The sequence below is a fragment of the Nerophis ophidion genome, linkage group LG02 (assembly GCF_033978795.1).
Source record: "Nerophis ophidion isolate RoL-2023_Sa linkage group LG02, RoL_Noph_v1.0, whole genome shotgun sequence".
Classification (NCBI taxonomy): Eukaryota; Metazoa; Chordata; class Actinopteri; order Syngnathiformes; family Syngnathidae; genus Nerophis; species Nerophis ophidion.
Window position 1 is genome coordinate 53,526,263 of NC_084612.1, and position 25,071 is coordinate 53,551,333.

At 42.7% G+C, this 25,071-nt stretch overlaps 1 protein-coding gene across 1 annotated transcript in view; it reads right to left on the minus strand.

Moving 5' to 3' along the window:
- LOC133548252 (kinesin heavy chain-like) overlaps nt 1-25,071 on the minus strand; it is a 285,184-nt gene that overhangs the window by 122,005 nt on the left and 138,108 nt on the right. The window contains exons 16-17 of the mRNA XM_061893571.1: nt 18,634-18,822; nt 135-252 (exon numbers count right to left, since the gene is read on the minus strand). Coding sequence (XP_061749555.1) covers nt 135-252; nt 18,634-18,822 — 307 coding nt within the window. The remainder of the gene's footprint in view (nt 1-134; nt 253-18,633; nt 18,823-25,071) is intronic.

Consider the following 25,071-nt stretch of genomic DNA (forward strand, 5'->3'; position numbering starts at 1 on the left):
TTACGATCGTTTTTTTCCAGATAAAGGATAAACAGTCAATTCAGGTATTGACATGTTATGTTGTCACCTCAGGATGTTTTTATCCCCAGCACAGATGTAATAATCATCCACGCCATATTTACATATTGCTCTACCTCCAACTCGGACTTTGTCCAGCTGGTCTGCCAGAGAGTCGTAGCTTTCCTCCAACTGTCTCCTCTTCCTCTCCATGTTGTGTGTGTACTCGCTGAGCGAGCAGATCTTGGCCTCGTGCTTGGAAAAGAGCAGAGCAGGAAAAAAAACATTAAATAGATAACAATTGGAGGTAGTGTTGTAACGATACCAATATTCTGGTACCGGTACTAAAATTATTTCTATACTTTTCGGTATAAAGGTCACTGTAGATCATTTGGTAAAATGACTGCTTTGTTGTTGTAATTTTCGAACAAACCACCAGGGCGTGCACATCGGGGAATCAGTAACTACCACCCTCTCATGCAGTGCGTATGTACAAACATACGATTGCTGTCCCGTTTCCATATGAGTTGGGAAATTGTGTTAGATGTAAATATAAACGGAATACAATGATTTGCAAATCTTTTTCAACCCATATTCAATTGAATGCACTACAAAGAAAAGATATTTCGTGTTCAAACACATAAACTTTATTTTTTTTTGCAAATAATAACTTAAAATTTCACGGCTGCAAGACATGCCAAAGTAGTTGGGAAAGGGCATGTTAACCACTGCCTTACATCACATTTTCTTTTAACAACACTGAATAAACGTTTGGGAACTGAGGAAACAAATTGTTGAAGCTTTGAAAGTGGAATTCTTTTCCATTCTTGCTTGATTTACAGCTTAAGTTGTTCAACTGTCCGGGGTCTTGTTGTCGTATTATACGCTTCATAATGCGCCACACTTTTTCGATGGTAGACATGTCTGGACTGCAGGCGGGCCAGGAAAGTACCCGCACTCTTTTACTACAAAGCCACGCTGTTGTAACACGTGGCTTGGCATTGTTTTGCTGAAATAAGCAAGGCCATCGATGATAACGTTGCTTGGATGACATCTTATGTTGCTCCAAAACCTGTATGGACCATTCAGCATCAATGGTGCCTTCACAGGTTACCCATGCCTTGAGCACTAATACACCCCCTCACCATCACAGATGCTGGCTTTTGAACTTTGCGCCTATAACAATCCGGACGGTTACTGTCCTCTTTGTTCCGGAGGACACCACGTCCACAGTTTCCAAATATAATTTGAAATCTGGACTCTTCAGACCACAGAACAATTTTCCACTGTGCTTCAGTCCATTTTAGATGATCTCGGGCCCAGCGAAGCCGGCGGCGTTCCTGGGTGTTGCAAAGTATGGTTTTAACTAGCCTTTACAGATGTAGCAAGCAACTGTAGTTACTGACAGTGGTTTTATTAAGTGTTCCTGAGCCCATGTGGTGATATCCTTTACACACTGATGTTGCTTTTTGATGCAGTACCGCCTGAGGGATCAAAGGTCCGTAATATCATCACTTAAGTGCAGTGATTTCTCAAGATTCTCTGAACCTTTTGATGATTTTACGGACCGCAGAGGGTAAAATCCCTAAATTCCTTGCAATAGCTCGTTGAGAAATGTTGTTCTAAAACTGTTGGACAATTTGCTTACAAAGTGGTGACCCTCGCCCCATTCTTGTTTGTGAATTACTTAGCGTTTCATGGAAGCTGCTTGTATACCCAATCATGACACCCACCTGTTCCGAATTAGCCTCCACACCTGTGTGATGTTCCAAATAAGTGTTTGATGAGCATTATTCAACTTTATCAGTATTTATTGCCACCTTTCACAACTTCTTTGTCACGTGTTGCTGGCATCAAATTCCAAAGTTAATGTTTATTTGCAAAAAAAAAATGTTCATCAGTTTGAACATCAAATATGTTGTCTTTGTAGCATATTCAACTGAATATGTGTTGAAAATTATTTGCAAATCATTGTATTCCGTTTATATTTACATCTAACACAATTTCCCAACTCATGGAAACGGGGTTTGTAATTAAAGTCAAGTTATTCATGCAGCTCAGCCTGGTTCTTCCTACAGGTAACCTCAAACAACAACAGGGTGTCAGAGTAGTGGACAAGCTTCTCGCCTGTGAGTACTTTTTGTACTAATGGCGGACGGGTTTCGTCATCCAGATGTCGCGGAGAACTGGGGCATTTTTGAGCAAGAATATGAAATTTTCATTGCTGCTGCTCACTCAGACGAACTCACGAAGACCCCTGCATGCATCCTATTAAACCTCGCTGGTCCAGAAGCGATTGAGAGGGAGTGCTCGTATGTGTACGCGGCAGAGGTGCGTGACGCCGACACGGGCGGTGCCATTCTCGCACCTGCGGAGTCGCGGGAAGATCTGAAGAGGAAGTTCAGAGAAATGTGCAATCCGCAAACAAACAAAACAATTGAAAGGCACAAGTTCCATTTGAGAATTCAAAAGCATGGGGAAAGCATGGAATCATTCATCAGTGATTTGAAGATTAAAGCTGAAACATGTCATTTTGGAGATCTAACTGACGGATTCCTATGTGACAAAATTGTGTATGGCATCACAAACGACTCTTTGAGAAAGACATTACTGAGGGACAGTGAATTGACTCTTGCCAAGGCGATCTCAATCTGCCGAATTCACGAAATGACAGAGGAAAATATCAAAACATTGGCTACACAAGCTACTAATGTTGATGAGATTAAAGGCCTACTGAAATGAAATGTTCTTATTTAAACCGGGATAGCAGGTCCATTCTATATTGCCATATTTTTGCTGAAAGGATTTAGTAGAGAACATCCACGATAAAGTTCGCAACTGGAGAAAAGCTCTGCCTCTACCGGAAGTCGCAGACGATGACGTCACATGTTGATGGCTCCTCAGATATTCACATTGATTTTAATGGAAGCCTCCAACAAAAACAGCTATTCGGACCGAAAAAACGACAATTTCACCATTAATTTGAGTGAGGATGAAAGATTCGTGTTTGAGGATATTGAAAGCGACGGACTAGAAAAAAAAAAGAAAAAAAAAGTTAAAAAAAAAAAACACGGTTGCAATCGCGTTGCATTGAGACGGATTCATATGTTTTTAGAGACATTTACAAGGATAATTCTGGGAAATCCCTTATCTTTCTATTGTGTTGCTAGTGTTTTAGTGAGTTAACAGTACCAGTTAGTCGGAAGTGTACGTCCACAGCCTGGTGTTGACGCGCAGTGTCTCGGGGAAGTCGACGGTAGCTGTACGGGAGGCGCAAGCTCAGCTGATATCCGGTAAGAAGCGACTTTTTAGCCGCAGTTTTCTCACCGAAACCTGCTGGTTGACATTCGGTTGGGATCCATGTCCGCTCTGATCCATAGTAAAGTTTCACCTCCGTGAAATTTAAACAAGGAATCCCCGTGTTTTTGTGTGGCTAAAGGCTAAAGCTTCCAAACTCCCTCTTTCTACTTTGAATTATCCAATATTAATTGAACAAATTGCAAAAGAATCAGCAACACAGAACTCCAAAAGACTGTGTAATTATGCCGTTAAAGCAGACGACCTTTAGCTGTGTGTGTGCAGCGCTCATGTTCATAACAGTCTGTGACGTCACGCGTACACGTCATCATTACGCAATGTTTTTAAAAAAAAATCCCGGGAAATTTAAAATTGCAATTTAGTAAACTAAAAAGGCCGTATTGGCATGTGTTGCAATGTTAATATTTCATCATTGATATATAAACTATCAGACTGTGTGGTGGGTAGTAGTGCGTTTCAGTAAGGCAAATTCCAGAATATTTCCCAGACTATCAGGAAGTGTAACAATTGTGGAGGGAGTCACACAGCAAAAAGGGAAATGTTACCAGCTTTTGGACAACAATATCACAATTGCAAAAAAAAAAAATCACTACAAAAAATGCTGCAAGTCAAAGCCACAGAGTCAGTCCAAGTTTACCACAAACAAACGCTATGGACAGTCTGTGCATGATGTAACAATGGATCAACACAGCCAAAGGGAAAATGACACGTTCTATGTGGATGGCTTGGAAATTGAAAATTGCGTTGACTCTGTACATCTACAAAAAAGAGACCAAAATTAAGGATTTGTCACAGTGTGCATAAATTACATGCCAACCGAAATGAAAGTGGATACAGGTGCTAAATGCAATGTAATGTCACTGACGACTTTCAATAGAATAAACAGCGGCGTGAAACTTGCCAAACAACACAAAAAGCACACATTTGGTTGCTTACGGAGGAGCCAAAATCGAGACACAAGGTGAAGCTACACTGACATGCTTTTTAAAGGGACAACGCCACTTATTGACATTTTTCATAGTGGATAAAAATGTGACATCACTGTTGCATGCCTGCGTATGGGGCTAGTCGAGTTGAATCCCCATGTGCATCATGTCACCACAGAGAACACTGGGGAGTTCAGCGCACGGATCCTCACACAATACGAAGACATTTTCAGTGAAGAGCTCGGAGAACTACCAGTTGTTTACACAATGACAGTGGACCCCAATGTGCTGCCTGTTATTTGGCCGGCCCACCGCATCCCCTTAGCAATTCAAGATTGTGTGAAAGCCGAACTTGAACGCATGCAACGCATAGGCGTTATTACTTCAGTCACCGAACCAACAGATTGGGTGTCATCCATGGTCGCTGCACACAAGAAAGGCAAATCAGAAATCAGATTGTGCATCGACCCCAAAGATTTAAATGAAGCACTAAAACGTCCCCACCACCCCATGAGAAGTGTGCAGGAGCTAGCAGCACAAAGGTCAAGTGCGACAGTGTTTTCAGTGCTAGATGCAAAAAAATCATTCTGGCAGATCCGGCTGGACAAGAAGTCCTCAATAAAGACCACATTCAGTACTCCTTTTGAAAATTACAGATTTCTTCGCATGCTTTTTGGAATTAACTCTGCAAGCGAAGTATTCCAGCGCACAATGGATCAGCTGTTTGCTGGATATCCATGCTCAGTCATTGTCGATGACATCATCATCGGAGGCCGTAATGTAGCGGAGCATGACGCCAACCTAAAAAAAGTGCTTGAACGTGTGAAGGAAATAAACCTCAAACTCCATCCATCCATCCATTTCCTACCGCTTATTCCTTTTTGGGGTCGCGGGGGCGCTGGCGCCTATCTCAGCTGCATTCGGGCGGTAGGCGGGGTACACCCTGGACAAGTCGCCACCTCATTGCAGGGCCAACACAGATAGACAGACAACATTCACACTCACATTCACACACTAGGGCCAAATTAGTGTTGCCAATCAACCTATCCCCAGGTGCATGTCTTTGGAAGTGGGAGGAAGCCGGAGCACCCGGAGGGAACCCACGCATTCACGGGGAGAACATGCAAACTCCACACAGAAACATCCCGAGTTTGGGATTGAACCCTAGGACTGCAGGACCTTCGTATTGTGAGGCAGACGCACTAACCCCTCTACCACCGTGAAGCCCAACCTCAAACTCAAATCGCAGAAATGCAAGTTTCAGCTTGACCCAGTATGCTACGTTGGTCATATCTTCACAAGTAAAGGTTTTAAAGCTGACCCCTCCAAAACTGCTGCTATCACAGACATGCCAGTCCCCACAGATGTCACCTCACTTCAACGTTTCCTAAGAATGGTCAACTATCTTGGCAAGTACATTCCAAACCCCAGTGACATCGCAACGCCACTGAGGAAGCTGACTTACAAAGAGACCGCATGGTGCTGGTTCCAGCAACACCAAGATGCTTTCGACTGCCTAAAGGCATGTCTCTCCTTTCCTCCAGTATTGGCCTACTACAATGTCAAAGAGCCAGTCACGCTGACCTGTGACGTGTCATGCTTTGGACTCGGAGCTGCTTGCATGTAAAATGGAAGGCCAGTAGCCTTTGCATCCCCCACCCTTGCAGAAACAGAAACTCGATACGCTCAAATTGAGAAAGAGATTCAAGCTGTTGTGCTTGCACGCACCAAGTTCAGAGACTATGTGTATGGCAAGCCCACCATAGTAAGACCGACTATCTTGAAGAAACCAATTCACAATGCTCCTGCCCGTTTTCAGTGGATGCTGCTACGTCTGCAAAGCTATGACATAAACTTAGTTTAAAAAAAAAAAAAAAAAGGAAAGCACATGTACTTAACTGACACTCTTTCAAGAGCCCCTAATACAAAACAGTAAGAGCCCGGCGTGGTGAAGTTGTGGGAGTGGCCGTGCCAGCAATCTGAGGGTTACTGGTTCAATCCCCACCTTCTACCATCCTAGTCACGTTGGTTGTGTCCTTGAGCAAGACACTTCACCCTTGCTCCTGATGGCTCCTGGTTAGCGCCTTGCATGGCAGCTTCCGCCATCAGTGTGTGAATGTGTGTGTGTGAATGGGTAAATGTGGAAATAGTGTCAAAGCTATTTGAGTTCCTTAAAAAAGGTGAAAGAAAAAAAAGCGCTATACAAGTACAACCAATTTACCATTTACCATTTACTCACCCTACACAGTTAAGAGATTTGATCTCAGTTACATATAGATATTCATTTTACTGATATTCTTTTGTATTGTTTTCAAGGACTCTTAACTAAAAGAAAAGGACATACAAACCCCGTTTCCATATGAGTTGGAAAATTGTGTTAGATGTAAATATAAACAGAATATAATGATTTGCAAATCCTTTTAAACCCATATTAAATTGAATGCTCTACAAAGACAAGATATTTAATGTTCAAACTCATAAACATTGTTTTTTTTTGCAAATAATAATTAACTTAGAATTTCATGGCTGCAACACGTGACAAAGTTGTTGGGAAAGGGCATGTTTACCACTGTGTTACATCACCTTTTCTTTTAACAACACTCAATAATCGTTTGGGAACTGAGGAAACTAATTGTTGAAGCTTTGAAAGTGGAATTCTTTCCCATTCTTGTTTTATGTAGAGCTTCAGTCGTTAAACAGTCCGGGGTCTCCGCTGTCGTATTTTACGCTTCATAACGTGCCACACATTTTCGATGGGAGACAGGTCTGGACTGCAGGCGGGCCAGGAAAGTACCCACACTCTTTTTTTACGAAGCTACGCTGTTGTAACACTTGTCTTGCTGAAATAAGCAGGGGCGTCTATGATAACGTTGCATGGATGACAACATATGTTGCTCCAAAACCTGTATGGACCATTCAGCATTAATGGTGCCTTCACAGATGTGTAAGTTACCCATGCCTTGGGCACTAATACACCCCCATACCATCACAGATGCTGGCTTTTGAACTTTGCGCCTATAACTATCCGAATGGTTATTTGCCTCTTTGTTCCAACCTCTGTTTCCAAATATAGTTTGAAATGTGGACTCGTCAGAACACAGAACACCTTCTCACTTTGCATCAGTCCATCTTAGGTGAGCGTAGGCCCAGTCAAGCCGGCGGCATTTCAGGATATTGTTGATCAATGGGTTTGGCTTTGCGTAGTAGTGTTTTAACTTGCACTTACAGATGTAGCGACCAACTGTAGTCACTGACAGTGGTTTTATGAAGTGTTCCTGAGCCCATGTGGTGATATCCTTTACACACTGATGTCAGTTTTTGATACAGTACCACCTGATGGATCAAAAGTTCGTAATATCATCGCTTACGTGCAGTGATTTCTCCAGATTCTCTGAAATTTTTGATGATTTTACGGACCCTCGATGGTAAAATCCCTAAATTCCTTGCAATAGCTCGTTGAGAAATGTTGTTCTAAAACTGTTCGATAATTTGCTAACAAAGTGGTGACCCTCACCCTATTGTTGTTTGTGATTTACTTAACATTTCATGGAAGCTGCTTTTATACCCAATCATGGCATCCAACTGTTCTAAATTAGCCTGCACACCTGTGGGATGTTCCATATAAGTGTTTGATGAGCATTCCTCAACTTTATCAGTATTTATTGCCACCTTTCCCAATTTCTTTGCCACGTGTTGCTGGCATAAAATTCTAAAGTTAATGATTATTTGCAAAAAAAAATAAAATTTTATCAGTTCAATTGAATATGGGTTGAAAATGATTTGCAAATCATTATATTCCGTTTATATTTACATCAAACACAATTTCCCAACTCATATGGAAACGGGGTTTGTAGATCATTAGGTAAAATGACTGTATTGTTGTTGTAATTTTCGAACACAACACCAGGGTGTGCACATCGGGGAATCAGTTACTACCACCCTCTCATGCAGTGGTATGTACAATTGCTGTCCCCATGAAGTCTTAATTAAAGCCAAGTTATTAATCTAGCTCGGCATGATTCTTCCTACGAGTAACCACAAACAACAACAGGCGCCACAAAAAAATGGCATTATTGTCTTTATTTCAATGAATCAATCAATCAATCAATGTTTACTTATATAGCCCTAAATCACTAGTGTCTCAAAGGGCTGCACAAACCACAACACAAACCACTACGACATCCTCGGTAGGCCCACATAAGGGCAAGGAAAACTCACACCCAGTCCCTTCTAGGGGACCGAAAGCAATGGCTGTCGAGCGGGTCTAACATGATACTGTGAAAGTTCAATCCAAAGCGGATTCAGCACAGCAGCGAGAATCCCGTCCACAGCGGAGCCAGCAGGAAACCATCCCAAGCGGAGGCGGATCAGTAGCGCAGAGATGTCCCAAGCCGATACACAGGCGAGCGATCCATCCTGGGTCCCGACTCTGGACGAGCAGTCCATTCTGGGTCCCGACTTTGGACAGCCAGTACGTCATCCATGGCCAGCGGACCGGACCCCCTCCACAAGGGAGAGTGGGACATAGGAAAAAAAGAAAAGAAACGGCAGATCAACTGGTCTAAAAAGGGAGTCTATTTAAAGGCTAGAGTATACAAATGAGGTTTAAGGTGAGACTTAAATGCTTCTACTGAGGTGGCATCTCGAACTGTTACCGGGAGGGCATTCCAAAGTACTGGAGCCCGAATTGAAAATGCTCTATAGCCCGCAGACTTTTTTTGGGCTTTGGGAATCACTAATAAGCCGGAGTCCTTTGAACGCAGATTTCTTGCCGGGACATATGGTACAATACAATCGGCAAGATAGGATGGAGCTAGACCGTGTAGTATTTTACACGTAAGTAGTAAAACCTTAAAGTCACATCTTAAGTGCACAGGAAGCCAGTAGAGGTGAGCCAGTATAGGCGTAATATGACCAAACTGTAATCTTTTAATGCTAGACATGGGGAGACCCGAAAATAATACGTTACAGTAATCGAGGCGAGACGTAACAAACGCATGGATAATGATCTCAGCGTTGTTAGTGGACAGAATGGAGCGAATTTTAGCGATATTACGGAGATGAAAGAAGGCCGTTTTAGTAACGCTTTTAATGTGTGGCTCAAAGGAGAGAGTTGGGTCGAAGATAACACCCAGATTCTTTACCGAGTCGCCTTGTTTAATTGTTTGGTTGTCAAATGTTAAAGTTGTATTATTAAATAGAGGTCGGTGTCTAGCAGGACCGATAATCAGCATTTCCGTTTTTTTGGGAGTGAGTTGCAAAAAGTTAGCGGACATCCATTGTTTAATTTCATTAAGACACGCCTCCAGCAGACTAAAATCCGGCGTGTTGGTCAGCTTCAGGGGCATGTAGAGTTGGGTGTCATCAGCATAACAGTGAAAGCTAACACCGTATTTGCGTATGATGTCAGCTAGCGGCAGCATGTAGATGCTGAAGAGTGCAAGGCCAAGGACCGAACCCTGGGGAACTCCACACGTTACCTTAACGTAGTCTGAGGTCATATTGTTATGGGAGACGCACTGCATTCTGTCAGTAAGATAAGAGTTAAACCAAGACAGGGCTAAGTCTGGCATACCAATTTGTGTTTTAAAACGTTCTAATAAAATATTATGATCGACGGTATCGAAAGCAGCACTGAGATTGAGGCGCATCAATATAGATGACGCATCAGAATCCACCGTTAGCAATAGATCATTAGTCATTTTTGCGAGGGCTGTCTCCGTAGAGGGATTTGTCCTGAAACCGGATTGAAAGGTTTCACATAGATTGTTAGACGCTAAGTGTTCATTTAGCTGCTCTGCAACAATTTTTTCGAGGACTTTTGAAATAAAGGTGAGACGCCGGTCGGTAGTTTACCATGAGGTCAGGATCGAGGTTAGGTCTTTTAAGGAGAGGATGAATAACCACTTTTTTTAATGCTAGGGGAACAGTGCAAGAGGAAAGTGATACGTTTTTAATATTTAGCACTGATGGACCTAATATACAATGAGCTCCTTGATAAGTTTCCCAGGAAGTGGGTCAAGTAAACATGTTGTTGGTTTTATTCCATTTACACGTTGTAACAATTCCTCTAATATTATTTCCTCAAAACTAGAGAAACTATTTTGGAGGGCAGTATCCGCCGTATCTACAATCGTGTCTGTGTTAATAGAACCCAGTTGTAGCTAGGACGCATTGTCTTTAATCTCCTTTCTAATGACTTCAATTTTCTTATTAAAGAATTGCATAAAGTCATTTGCTGAGTGGGTGGAGCTACTGGAAGGGGTCCCTTGTTGGGTTAGCGATGTTACCGTACTAAACAAAAATTTAGGATCGTTTTTATTAAGGTGGATGAGATTTGAGTAATATTTAGCTTTAGCTAGGGTAAGCATGCGTTTATAAGTTATTAAACCATCACTCCATGCTTGATGGTGCACCTCAAGTTTAGTCTTGCGCCATTTGCGTTCCAGCTTTCTACATAATAATTTCTGAGCTCTAGTTTCTTCTGTAAACCGCGGGGTACGCTTTTTTGGAGCCTTTTTTAACTTTAGCGGTGCTATGTTATCAATGGTTTCGCTGTCAGGGCGTCGTTAAAGTTGTTAGTGAGGTTATCAATAGAGCCCACATACCTTGGGAATGGTGCCGTTACCGAGGGCAGTAGGCCAGCAAGAGTTGTCGTTGTGGTCGTATTAATGTTGCGGCTGCTATAGCAGTTATTATTATTATTAGTTTGACAAACATGCGTCTGAACCTCGATTTTTATAAGGTAATGATCGGACAATACTTTAGTATACTGGAGTATCGTAACTTTGGAAAGCACTAGGTCTATCGTATTACCGTTGCAATGTGTGGGTTTATGTCATATTTGTGTAAGACCACAGCTATCAATTATAGTCTGGAGCGCTACGCACGGTGGGTCCAATGGGGTATTCATATGGATATTAAAGTCCCCCATTATAATTATATTATCGGCGTGCTTTACTAGATCAGCATTGAACTCTGAGAATTTATTGATAAAGTCCGAAAAGGGCCCTGTGGGGCGGTAGATAACAGCCAGGTATAGAGGCAGCGGTGTGACAGACCTCATAGTAAGCACCTCAAATGATTTATACTTATTATTTATGCTAGGACTAAGGTTAAAGTTTTTGTTGTATATTATTGCGACTTATCCACCCCTTTTAAGGGGACAGGCAATATGCTCATATGTATAGTTAGGAGGAGATGCCTCATTTAGCGCAAAAAAGTCGTCTGGTTTAAGCCAGGTTTTGCTGAGACCCATGACGTTAAGATTGTTGTCGCTGATGACCTCATTAACTAACAACGTTTTGGGAGACAATGATCTTATGTTTAAAAAAAACCTATATTATAGGTAGTGGACTGTTTTAGAGCATTTTTGATCAAATTATCCGTAGTAGCAATATTAATAGTGTTGTGTTTATTATGCCCAGTGCACCTAATATAATTACGACCATATCTAGGAATTGATACGACGGGAATTTTCGGATTGTTTGTTTGGTGCTTTGATAAACTGAACGCATCATAGTTTGCCACTTCAGTAGAACACATGTCCAACTCTGAAACAATCAAACTGACTCCCTACCCAGATCAGTAGTCTTGTATCTTCCTTTTAAATCCGGCTTCAGGATGGAGGGAAGTGGTGTTCAGTGGGGATTAGCCTTTAGCTTTGTTTTTAGCCCCGCTCGGCATCCACGTTTCCGATCACACCGCTTGCGTCTGTTTCGTAGACGGCCCCGGCTGCTACTATACTCCCCTGCCGCTGGATGTAGCCAGCGAAGTATTCCCGTGCTAGCTAGCAGGTCTAGCAAGCACGCGTCTATCAGTCCAAAACGGCCCGATCCATCCACATCTAGAAGTGTCTGCCGGTCGTAAGTGATCATGAAACTTGCAGAATTGTTTCTGCCAAATGTTCCATCTTTACCAGGAGCTCCGCGATGTCGCAGCCATGAAACATATGTTTATTATTGTAGTTAAGTCCTTAAATAAAATAGTGAACAAACTAGACCAGTGGTTCTTAAAGGTATGCTAATGGGTACGTGAGATTTAAAAAAAAATATTCTAAAAATAGCAACAATTAAAAGTCCTTTATAAATATATTTATCGAATAATACTTCAACAAAATATGAATGAAAGTTCATAAACTGTGAAAAGAAATGCAACAATGCAATATTCAGTGTTGACAGCTAGATTTTTTTGTGGACATGTTCCATAAATATTGAAGTTAAAGATTTTTTTTTTTTTTCTGAAGAAATGTTTGGAATGAAGTTGATGAATCCAGATGGACCTCTATTACAATCCCCAAAGAGGGCACATTAAGGTGATGATTACTTCTATGTGTAGAAATCTTCATTTATAATTGAATCACTTGTTTATTTTTCAACAAGTTTTGAGTTATGTTTTAATAAATCAGAAACTGATGACATAGTGCTGTATTTTACCTATTTATCTCTTTGTTTTTTTTTTCAAGCAAAAATGCTTTGCTCTGATTATAGGGTACTTGAATTAAAAAAAATGTTCACGGGGGTACATCACTGAAAAAAAAGGTTGAGAACCTCTGTACTAGACAACTTGTCTTTTAGTAGTAAGTGAACAAACAAAGACTCCTAATTAATCTGCTGACGTATGCAGTAACATATTGTGTCATTTATCTAAACATTATTTTGTCTACATTATGAGGGACAAACTGTAAACATTGATCATTAATCTACTTGTTCATTTACTATTAATTTCTGCTTATTTTCTGTTTTAACATGTTCTATCTACACTTCTGTTAAAATGTTATAATCACTTATTCTTCTCTTCTTTGATACTTTACTTTAGTTTTGGATGATACCACACATTTGGGTATCAATCCGATACCAAGTAGTTACAGGATCATACATTGGTCATATTCAAAGTTCTCATGTGTACAGGGACATATTTCCTGACTTTATAAACATAATATACATTTTTAAAGAACGAAAGAAGATGTGATGCCCAAAAATATTGATGTAATCATAGTAGTATTGACTAGATACGTGCCTGTACTTGATATCATTACAATGGTGTTTGAATTACATTTTGATCCGGGTGAGCGACGGTGTGTAGTGAAGCATGTTTAGCTATTCCTCGTCCTGCAGTGATAATGGTAAATGTAAGAAACATACTTTATTTGTCGCCATGGAAATCAGGATTAGTGATTTAGAAATAGCTAAAACACTGAGGATGGATGTTAGCTGCTAGCTAGTGTAACAAACAGTTCAGGGTGTCCCTCCAGTGTTGCCGTAAGGCTGTGACGTAAGAGGTCTATATGAAGGCGGGTTGTTGAAGAAGGTGATAGATGGGTATGGAGATAGGTGTAAAGAAGGGGACAATAAAGTGGTGGAGACCGGACCTGCTCTCATGACTCCCTTTTATTATTTTATTTTATCAGTACCCAAATTATGCGAACCCAGGACACTCGGCTACATTGGTGGCAGCGGTGGGATTATTTTAACTGCTGTGTTGAAAAAAAAAGAAGAAGAAAGTTTTACACGGGACACGTGAGTTTCGAGTTAGCTGCTAAGCTTCCCGGCCATTTTGCGGACACGTGGTGTGGTGACCACGACTCTTTTTAAGCCCGGAGGCGCTGTTTGACGGACACTCACACGGCATGGATGTCGAAAGTGGACTTTTTTTTTTTTGTGTAACCGCTCCTTTCACCGACGGAGGGAGCCGACTGCAACCAGGAGCTGGTGAGGATTTTCGGATCGTCCCAACTCGTCCCGTGGGAGACTGGGGGCAGCTTTTAAACAAAGACAATGGACCGGTTCGGGGCCAACCTGTCGGCGAGTGTGCGTGCTCCGGGAGAGAGCGTGGAGGTGTTTGCTGCGGGCGTGGCCCGGCTGGTTGCGGAGGCGTTCCCGCGGTCTTGCTGCTGGCCCTTCGCGCTGAGAGACCGCCGACGGTGGCGTGAGAAGTACAGAGCGTGTCGGACCCGTCGGTGCCCTTAACGTCCCCGTGGGCGGGTCCCAGGTTTGTCGGCCCACCCGGAGGGTGGTCATGGACGTTCTGGATGTGGCCCGGAGGTTCCCATGGGGGCCGTGAGGGCCCCAGGGTGTTTCCCCTTCAATTAGACTCTGTATGTTGCTTGAAAAAAAAAAAGGACGTGCACCACTGGCTATAACCCCAAGTCGGATGGCATGATGGAGCGTCATAAACGAACTATCTCACAAACGGACTATCTTGCAGGGGGTCACTGGAGCGACCTCCTGCGCACAATCGGACTATCTCGCAGGGGGTGACAGGGGTAACCTCCTGCGCACCATCGGACTATCTCGCAGGGGGTGACAGGGGTAACCTCCTGCGCACCATCGGACTATCTCGCAGGGGGTGACAGGGGTAACCTCCTGTGCACCATCGGACCATCTCGCTGGGGGCGACCTCCTCCACATAATTGAACTATCTTACAAATGGGGCGATTGGAGTGACATCCTTCGCATCTGGGAGTTTTTGCATGTTTTGAGGGGCCAGTGAGTTAGCCTATGCAATACGGTGTAAAAAAAAAATATATATTGTTGATTTATTGTGAATTTTGATTTTTTTTTTCCTTTCTCTGTTCTATTTCCCCTTGTTTGTTACCTATTTTGTTTGTGATGAAACGGGGACGTTTCTAATTGAGGGGGGGACGTATGTAACAAACAGTTCAGGGTGTCCCTCCAGTGTTGCCGTAAGGCTGTGACGTAAGAGGTCTATATGAAGGCGGGTTGTTGAAGAAGGTGATAGATGGGTATGGAGATAGGTGTAAAGAAGGGGACAATAAAGTGGTGGAGACCGGACCTGCTCTCATGACTCCCTTTTATTATTTTATTTTATCAGTACCCAAATTATGCGAACCCAGGACACTCGGCTACACTAGCTAGCCATGTATAAAAGCAGCTCAAAGTTGGCAAATATGGTGATAAGAAGCTGATTCAAAACAAAAGAGCGCGTTGTAGCATATATTTAGTTAAGGTGTCTCATTGTCTGCGATGAGGTAGCGACTTCTCCAGAGTGTACCCCGCTTTCTGCCCGAATGCAGCTGAGATAGGCTCCAGCATCCCCCGTGACCCTGAAAAGGGACAAGTGGTAGACCATTGATGGATGGATGGGTTTCTCATTGTCATCCCATTGGATTGATTTTTTTTCCCTTGCCCTGATGTGAGATCTGAGCCCAGGATGCCGTTGTGGCTTGTGCAGCCCTTTGAGACACTCGTGATTTAGGGCTATATAAGTAAACGTTGATTGATTGATTGATAGTCAATAACATGTACACACAACACTATATATTTAATCACTTATCTTTTGCCATTTTAGGGCAGGAGTGTCTAAAGTGTTGCCCGGGGGCCATTTGTGGCCCGCAGCTCGTTTTTAATTGGCCCGCGACACCGACAAAATACAATTTGTGCTTACGAATAATGGAACCAGACCAAATTTCCCCAAAATGGGACCTGAAAAAAAACTAAATTGCTGTTGACCTGTGCGTCTTTTACATGGTGTTTGCTGAACATATGTACACATTGTTTGCAAGATATGGTAAGATTTTGAGTTTGTGAAAGCTAAATATTAATAATAATAAGTATAGACTAATTATGAGATGAATAATTAATTGAACTACATTGTACTAGATCTTTTTGTTACGTTTCGTTGTATGTGTGCACTCCAGGATACAAAGACGGCAGGCAAGAGCAGAAAAGAATGGTAATGGCAGGGGTCGGGAACCTTTCTGGCTGAGAGAGCCATGGAAACCAAATATTTTAAAATGTATTCCCGTGAGAGCCATATAATATTTTTTAACACTGAATACAACTAAATGCGTGCATTTTTAAGTAAGACCAACATTTTTTGAGTATGATAAGTATATTATTGTTTTAAAATACATTGTTCTTCTGAAGCTAACCAATAATAAATAAAATACTTCTTACCATTAATGCGACTCCTTGAACGGGTGCAGTAGAAAATGCATGAGAATATTTTATATTTTAAACGTTATTTTTTAACACTGTGATTACCAGGGGAGTTATTAATTACTTATGGTGTTAAGCAATGTCAGCTAAGATTTATCTGAGAGCTAGGGGCAGTCATCAAAAGAGCCACATCTGGCTCTAGAGCCATAGGTTCCCTACCCCTGGTAATGGTAAGATTTTGAGTGTGCTAAGCCTTATAATGTAATAATCATACTATTATTAATGCTAATACTGATACTAACTTCAAAACCACACTAAAAGAACACCTTCAGGCAGCTACAACCCTAGCCTAACCCCCTCACTCTACCACATTCCACCTGCCCGGATTGTAAATAATCAAATGTATATACTTGTTATTGTGCTTTCTGAGCGCACTATGTTCACCGCTCACTGTACATATCCTACCAAGTCAGACCTACACGGTTTCAATGTCAATTTCTCAGATCATATAATTGTTGATGACTGAAGAATGCTAATAGCAACCCAACCTAACCCCCACCCCCTCAGCCTCCTCCACATCCCACCCCAAGGATTTTTAATAATTCCATGTATATACTCTGATGATGAACTTGTGTGATGTCTGTATTATGCTGATAGTATATATTTGTACCATGAATTGATTAACGTGGACCCCGACTTAAACAAGTTGAAAAACTTATTGGGGTGTTACCCTTTAGTGGTCAATTGTACGTAATATGTACTGTACTGTGCAATCTACTAATAAAAGTTTCAATCAATCAATCAAATAATTGTATTAAGAATAATTTATTCAACTACATTGTATTAATTTTTATTACGTTAGGCATTCCGGGATGCAGAGAGGGCAGGCAAATGCAAAAAATAAGTCTTCATTACCAGAGAAAGGCAGGTGCGCAAATGGAAATGAGACGTATGAAGTACAAAGGTACAACGTTGAGGTACAAAGCAAAATAATCCAGTCTCCAAAAGCATCCTGATTGGCAACCAGGGACAGGTGCTCAGCTGGCAAATGGAGGAAAAAAGGACGTGGAACAAAAGTTAAGGTAAAGTACCAAGGATAGTCACACACACTAGGTGATGGTGAAATTTGTCCTCTGCATTTGACCCATCTCCTTCTTCAACCCCTGGGAGGTGAGGGGACCAGTGGGCAGCAGCGGTGCCGCGCCCGGGGATCATTTTTGGTGATTTAACCCCCAATTCCAACCCTTGATGTTGAGTGCCAAGCAGGGAGGTAATGGCTCCCATTTTTATACTCTTTGGTATGACTCCGGTTTGGTGGCTGCAGGATTAGGTCTCTGCTTTTTGCAGATGATGTGGTCCTTATGGCTTCATCTGGCCAGAATCTTCAGCTCTCACTGGATCAGTTCGCAGCAGATTCCATGGTTCCCGTCCAGAAAAGGGTGGAGTGCCATCTCCGGGTTGGGGGAGGAGACTCTGCCCCAAGTGGAGGAGTTCAAGTAAGTAGGAGTCTTGTTCACGAGTGAGGGAAGAGTGGACGGTGAGATTGACAGGCGGATCGGTGCGTCGTCTTCTGTAATGCGGACGCTGTATCGATCCGTTGTGGTGAAGAAGGAGCTGAGCCGGAAGGCAAAGCTCCCAATTTACCGGTCGATCTACGTTCCCATCCTCACTTATGGTCACGAACTTTGGGTTATGACCGAAAGAACAAGATCACAGGTACAAGCGGCCGGAATGAGTTTCCTCCGCTGGGTGGCGGGTCCCTCCCTTAGAGATAGGGTGAGAAGCTCTGTCATCCGTAGGGAGCTCAAAGTAAAGCCGCTGCTCTTCCACATCAAGAGGAGCCAGATGAATGGTTCAGGCATCTGGTCAGGATGCCACCCGAACGCCTCCCTAGGGAGCTGTTTAGGGCACGTCCAACCAGTGGCAGGCCACGAGGAAGACCCAGGACACGTTGGGAAGACGATGTCTCCCGAATGGCCTGGGAACGCCTCGGGATCACCTGGGAAGAGCTGGACGAAGTGGCTCTGGAGAGGAAAGTCTGGGATTCCCTGCTTAGGCTGCTGACCCCGCGGCCCAACCTCGGATAAGCGGAAGAAGATGGATGGTATGACTCGGCCGGGGTTTGAACTCATAACCTACCCACCTCAGGGCGGACACTTTAACCACTAGGCCACTGAGTAGTAAAAAATGAGAGTGCTGGACTGGAAAACATGCAAAATAAAAAAATAAAAAAATAACAATACCTGGCATATAAGAAGTTGAATGTACATGAAAAGTGCAAAGTGGTCCCTAGAGCCTTCAACTTTTCTGTACACGGCCCAGTGTTGGAGCAATCGCCTCTGCTGCAATGCCCTACCAGCAATAGACCCCTTTTCAGACCAGTTGATTTGCCGCTTCTCTGCCATACATCACGCACTTAGTAGAATGATTCCGTCCGAGTGACAAGCCTGCCTGCACTCAGCCTGATGGAGCAATGAGTTACGGCGTCCTACCTGGGCAATGAGGAGGTGGCAGGAGGACATTTCTCGGCCCGTCTCCTCCATCTTGCGGTGACACTCAGCCTGAAGGTTCTCCAGCTGGCGGCAGCGCTTCACCATGGACTTCACCTCCGACTTAAGCTTGCTGATGTAGAGCCTGGCAACCGTGAACTCCTCCTCGATGACGCCCGAGAACTCAATGGACTGGAAAGAGAGCCGAGGGAGAATAAACCATTATTTAACATTCTCGAAATGGCATCTGAGAGTGTAGGGTAAGATCCCGCATATTTTGAAAATGTATTATTTGTGCTGGGGTTTTGTAATAACGACAACTTGTCTTGTTTATTGTGGCGTGGAAGCAAATCGACAGCACCTGGGGCCTCGTGTATTGAGAGGTTTGTGGATTTTGATGAAGAGGATACTTTTACAGATATAGAAAATATAATACGCAAGAAAACATTCAGATGTATTAAAGTGTGCACACTAACACATGCAATTACATTTTTCTGTTACATTGAAGTCAACGTAGAATCAGATTGGTGACTGCGATTATGGCTAATATAGATATAATATGTGCATAGCTTTCTACCGCTTATTCCCTTCGGGGTGGCGGGGGGCGCTGGTGCCTATTTCAGCTGGATGGATGGATGGATGGATGCATAGCTTTAAAATACATTCTGAAAAATCAATCTTCCATCCATCCATTTTCTACCGCTTGTCCCTTTTGGGGTCGCGGGGGGTGCTGGAGCCTATCTCAGCTGCACTCGGGCAGAAGGCGTTTTACACCCTGGACAAGTCGCCACCTCATCACAGGGCCAACACAGATAGACAGACAACATTCACACTCATATTCACACACTAGGGCTAATTTAATGTTGCATCTTGCTGTTGTTAATTTTTTCTGGCGAGTTTGGTACATTTTACACAATAAAAAAAGTCACAAAATTATATAGTCTATGATTAATAAATCCTAACCGAGATTTCATTTTATTCGATAACGAACTAATGACAAAATCATTTGACTCAGAACAGTGCACATGACCAAATGAAGTGCATACAGCCATTCATGTCACACCAAGGGTGGCAGTATGAACAATGCCAACACTGTCATAAACGTGTGCCGTATAGTGAAACCACACTAAACAACATTGTCATAAACATATGCCATATAGTGAAACGTCACTAAACAACACTGTCATAAATATCTGCCAAATAGTGAAACCACACTAAACAACACTGTCATAAATATGTGCCGTCTAGTGAAGCCACACTAAACAACATTGTCATTAACATACCTTCCCCTTATGTGGGCCTACCGAGGATGTCGTAGTGGTTTGTGTTGTGGTTTGTGCAGCCCTTTGAGACACTAGTGATTTAGGGCTATATAAATGAACATTGATTGATTGATTGATTGATATGCCATATAGTGAAACCTCACTAAACAACACTGTCATAAACATCTGCCAAATAGTGAAACCGCACTAAACAACACTGTGATAAATATGTGCCGTATAGTGAAGCCACACTAAACAATAACGACAAACACATTTTGGAAGAATATTTGCACCGCAAAACAACATAAACAGAACAGAACACATTTCCAGAATTCCCTGCAGCACCAACTCTTTCAGGACGCTATAATATAAACAAACGCCATTGGTGGATCTACACCTGACAGCCACTGTAATGATACTGCGTGTAATAGTGTATCTAGTCGATACTACTGTGATTACATCGATATTTTTTAACATCACAAAATCTTATTTCGTTTTTTTTTTTTAAATGTATATTATGTTTATAAAGTCAGTAAATATGTCCCTGGACACATTTGGACTTTGAATATGACCGATGTATGATCCTGTAACTACTTGGTAAAGGATTGATACCTAAATGTGTGGTATCATCCAAAACTAATGTAAAGTATAAAAGAGGAGAAGAATAAGTGATTATTACATTTTAACAGAAGTGTAGATATAACATGCTAAAAGACAAAGTTAGCAATTATTAACAGTAAATAAACAAGTAGATTAATAATTAATTTTCTACCACTTGTCCTTAAAAATATTTCCAAAATAATAGGTAGGTGAATGACACAATAGTTTATTGTATACTTCAGCAGACTAATTAGGAATCTTTGTTTGTTTACTTACTACTAAAAGACAAGTTGTCTACTATGTTCACTATTTTATTTAAGGACTTAACAGCAATAAGAAACATATGTTTAATGTACCCTAAGATTTGCACGAGCTGAACTGAAAAGAGGACTCAAAGAAGCCAAGATGGACTACAAGGAGAGGAGACCATCTCTCAAGCAACAATCCACGGCAGATGTGGCAGGGCATAGAGCACATCACCAACTACAGATGCTGTGATGCAACAACCGGGGACTGAGATGTATCGCTGGCAGAGGAGCTGAACTGCTTCTTTAAACTGCTCGCTTTGAGACATTACAACCAGTCACAGCCACACCACTCCCATCCCCCCAACTCCCACCAGCTCCCAGCACTCCCACACTCACTCTTGAGGAGCATCAGGTCAGGCGGGTGCTCAGGGCAGTGAACCCCAGGAAGGCGGCTGGTCCAGACGGAGTACCCAGGAAGGTGCTCAAAGCAAGCGCTGACCAGCTCTCCGACATTGTCACTGTCTTCTTCAACCTCTCCTTGGCACAGGCACTCATCCCACCCTGCCTTAAATCCGCCACAATTATCCCGGTACCCAAGAAAGCTGCCACAGACAATGACTATCGGCCAGTAGCCCTCAGACCTGTCATCATGAAGTGCTTCATAAGACTGGTCCTACACCACGTCCAAGCCTGCCTACCCCCTCACTCTAGACCCACAACAGTTTACCTACCAGGCAAAGAGATCCACAGACAACGCCATAACCATAGCTCTCCACTCTGCACTGAGCCACCTGGAACCCCAGGGGAGCTATATCAGGATGATTTTCATCGACTATAGCTCCGCCTTCAATACAATCATACCAGACATCCTGGTCACCAAACTGCTGGACTTAGGCCTCCCCGCACCAACCTGTCTTTGGATTAAGGACTTCCTGACCAACCGACCCCAGACGGTGAAACTCGGTCCCCATCTCTCCTCCTCCCGTACACTCAGAATCGGCTTTCCACAGGGCTGTGCACTTAGCCCTTTGCTGTATTCCCTCTACACCCATGACTGTATTCCAGCCCACCCATAGAACACCATCATCATATTCGCTGAAGACACAACGGTGGTTGGACCCATTACAGGGGGTGATAAGTCTGCATACGGAAATCAAGTCCTTAAACCAGGGGTACCTCAAACTACGGCCGCGGGAATTCCCAAGTTAAAAAAAATAAAAGTGATTACATTTAATTTTTTTATTTTTGTATGTTTTTAAATCCGTCCTTTCTAATCCATTTTACTCTTGTTACTCTCGGTGTCTCCAAGTTGCTCAGGCAAATAATTTTGTCAAAAAATGCATTCTCTCATTGATAATGTGACATCATTAGCGGCAAGTGCGCGCCCTTTCAGTCAATTAGTGCGCGATATATATATATATATATATATATATATATATATATATACATATACTATAAAAACAGTACCACTTTTTATATTTTCTTTTGTTTGTTTTTATTGTAGCCATATGGTGGTTAACGTTTTGGAGACCTGTGTATGTGTGTGCACGTTAATATATATTTCATTGTAGCAACATGGTGGTTAATGTTTTTGGAGACTTGTGTATGCGTGTGCATGTTTATATATATATATATATATATATATATATATATATATATATATATATATATATATATATATATATATATATATATATATATATATATGTGTGTGTGTGTGTGTATAAATATACAGCCTGGCCCCCAGCCAAATTGTTTTAACACAATGCGGCCCCCGAGTCAAAAAGTTTGGGGACCCCTGTCTTAAACTAAAAGCGTGGTATTCAGTGAATAACCTGGCACTGAACACCACAAAAACCAAGGAACTCCTCTTTGATTTTAGAAAATACACTGCAGACCCCGCCCCCTCCTCTACATCAACGGCGAGGAGGTGGAGCGAGTCAGCTCTTTCAAGTTCCTCGGCACCCTCATCTCTGCGGACATCTCATGGACCCCAAATACAACTGCGGTCATCCGGAAGGCCCACCAGAGACTCCACAACCTGAGGGTGCTGAGGAAGAACAGACTGGAGAGGCAGCTGATGGTGACCTATCGCTCGGCTGTCGAGAGCCTGCTGACGTACTGCATAACATTCTGGTACTGCATAACATTGTGGTACTGCATAACATTGTGGTACTGCATAACAGTGTGGTACTGCATAACAGCGTGGTACGCGGCACTGAAGCAGACAGGAAGGCGATTCAGAGGGTCATAAACTCTGCACAAAAAATAATTGGCTGCCCCCTCCTCTCCCTGAAGGATTGACACAACTCCCTGCCTCAACAGAGCAAAAAACATCACCAAGGACAGCACACACCTTGGATTCCACCTGTTCGACCTGCTACCATCGGGCAGGCGTTACAGGTACATCAGAGCCAGAACAAACAGGCTCAGAGACAGCTTCTTTCCCAGAGCTGTCACCATCTTGAACTCAAACTTGTAATGAATAATTCACCCCATATCCACCCACTGTGCAATTTCCTACCCTAATACCCTACTGTGCAATATTACCCTTCTAGTGCAATATGTCCAACACTGATTGATACTTTGTTACTCTTGTTTTGTTCTGTATATTCTCCAGTATTTTGTATATTGTACAGGATTAGAAATGCTTATTATTGTATTGTATAGTAGCCTGTTTAATTAATTTCTTATTTTTTATTTTTACTACTACTTGTGTGATTTATTTTTATATGTTTCCACTACCGCACCTTCAGGTGGAGTCCTCAATCTCCATCCATCCATCCATGTTTACCGCTTATTCCCTTTTGGGTCGCAGGGGGCACTGGTGTCTATCTCAGCTACAATCGGGCGTAAGGCGGTGTACACCCTGGACAATTCGCCACCTCATCACAGGGTCAACACAGATAGACAGACAACATTCACGCTCACATTCACACACTAGGGCCAATTTAGTGTTGCCAATCAACCTATCCCCAGGTGCATGTTTTTGGAGGTGGGAGGAAGCCGGAGTACCCGGAGGGAACCCACGCATTCACGGGGAGGACATGCAAACTCCACACAGAAAGAGCCCGTGCCCAGGATTGAACCCTGACTACTCAGGACCTTCGTATTGTGAGGCAGACGCACTAACCCCTCTGCCACCGCAAAGCCCGTCCTTAATCTCGTTGTCCATCCATCCATTTTCTACCGCTTATTCCCTTTCGGGGTCACGGGGGGCGCTGGCGCCTATCCCAGCTACAATCGGGCGGAAGGCAGGGTACACCCTGGACAAGTCGCCACCTCATCGCAGGGCCAACACAGATAGACAGACAACATTCACACTCACATTCACACATTAGGGCCAATTTAATGTTGCCAATCCACCTATCCCCAGGTGCATGTCTTTGGAAGTGGGAGGAAGCCGGGGTTCCTTGTATGCAAATATATTGACAATAAAGTCAATTCTATTCTACCTGAACCAGACAGAACACCAGGCCTTCTCCACCAACATCAGTGTGTGACCTCACCAATGCGATTTTGGAAGAATGGTGGAAAATTCCTATAAACACACTCCGGAACCTTGTGGACAGCCTTCCCAGAAGAGTTGAAGCAGTAATAGTTGCAAAAGGTGGACCCACATCATATTAAAAGTTCAGTTAATGTTAAAGTTCCAATGATAGTCACACACCCACTAGCTGTGGTGAAAATTGTCCTCTGCATTTGACCCATCGCCTTGTTCATGCCCTGGGAGGTGAGGGGAGCAGTGGGCAGCAGTGGTTCCGCACCTGGGAATCATTTTTGGTGATTTAACCCTCAACTCCAATTAAACCCCATGGGTTAGGAATGGGATGGCACTAAATTCATATGTGAGTCAAGGCAGGTGGTCAAATACTTTTGGTGTACCGGTGTACTGTCCCGTTATCGCTCAACAGAAATGCCTGATTTTTGGAACGCATAAACTTTGTAAACTACTTTAAGTCACGCTATTGTTCAAGACTATGCAGTAAAGAAACATTTACGTTTAACTATGGGTTTTTTGCTTGAGTAATAAAAATATGTATCCAAAATACACGAATACTGCCCTGTTTGCAATGCTAAACCGTGTTATATTTATTTTTTGTATATTATTGATGGTTTGTATGATTGCCAAGTGATAGAGGTGGTATTAAGAGGTCGATTAAATTGGTTTAATCTCCATTAAAGGCCCACGAACCAAATGACACAGCCTGGCACTGTACCAGTATAAAAACATTAAAACATAAAATACATTGTAAAACGGTTTAAATGACACAGATTTTGTCACTTTAACCACATTTCTAAAGTACTTTATTTTTAAATTTCCATTTATG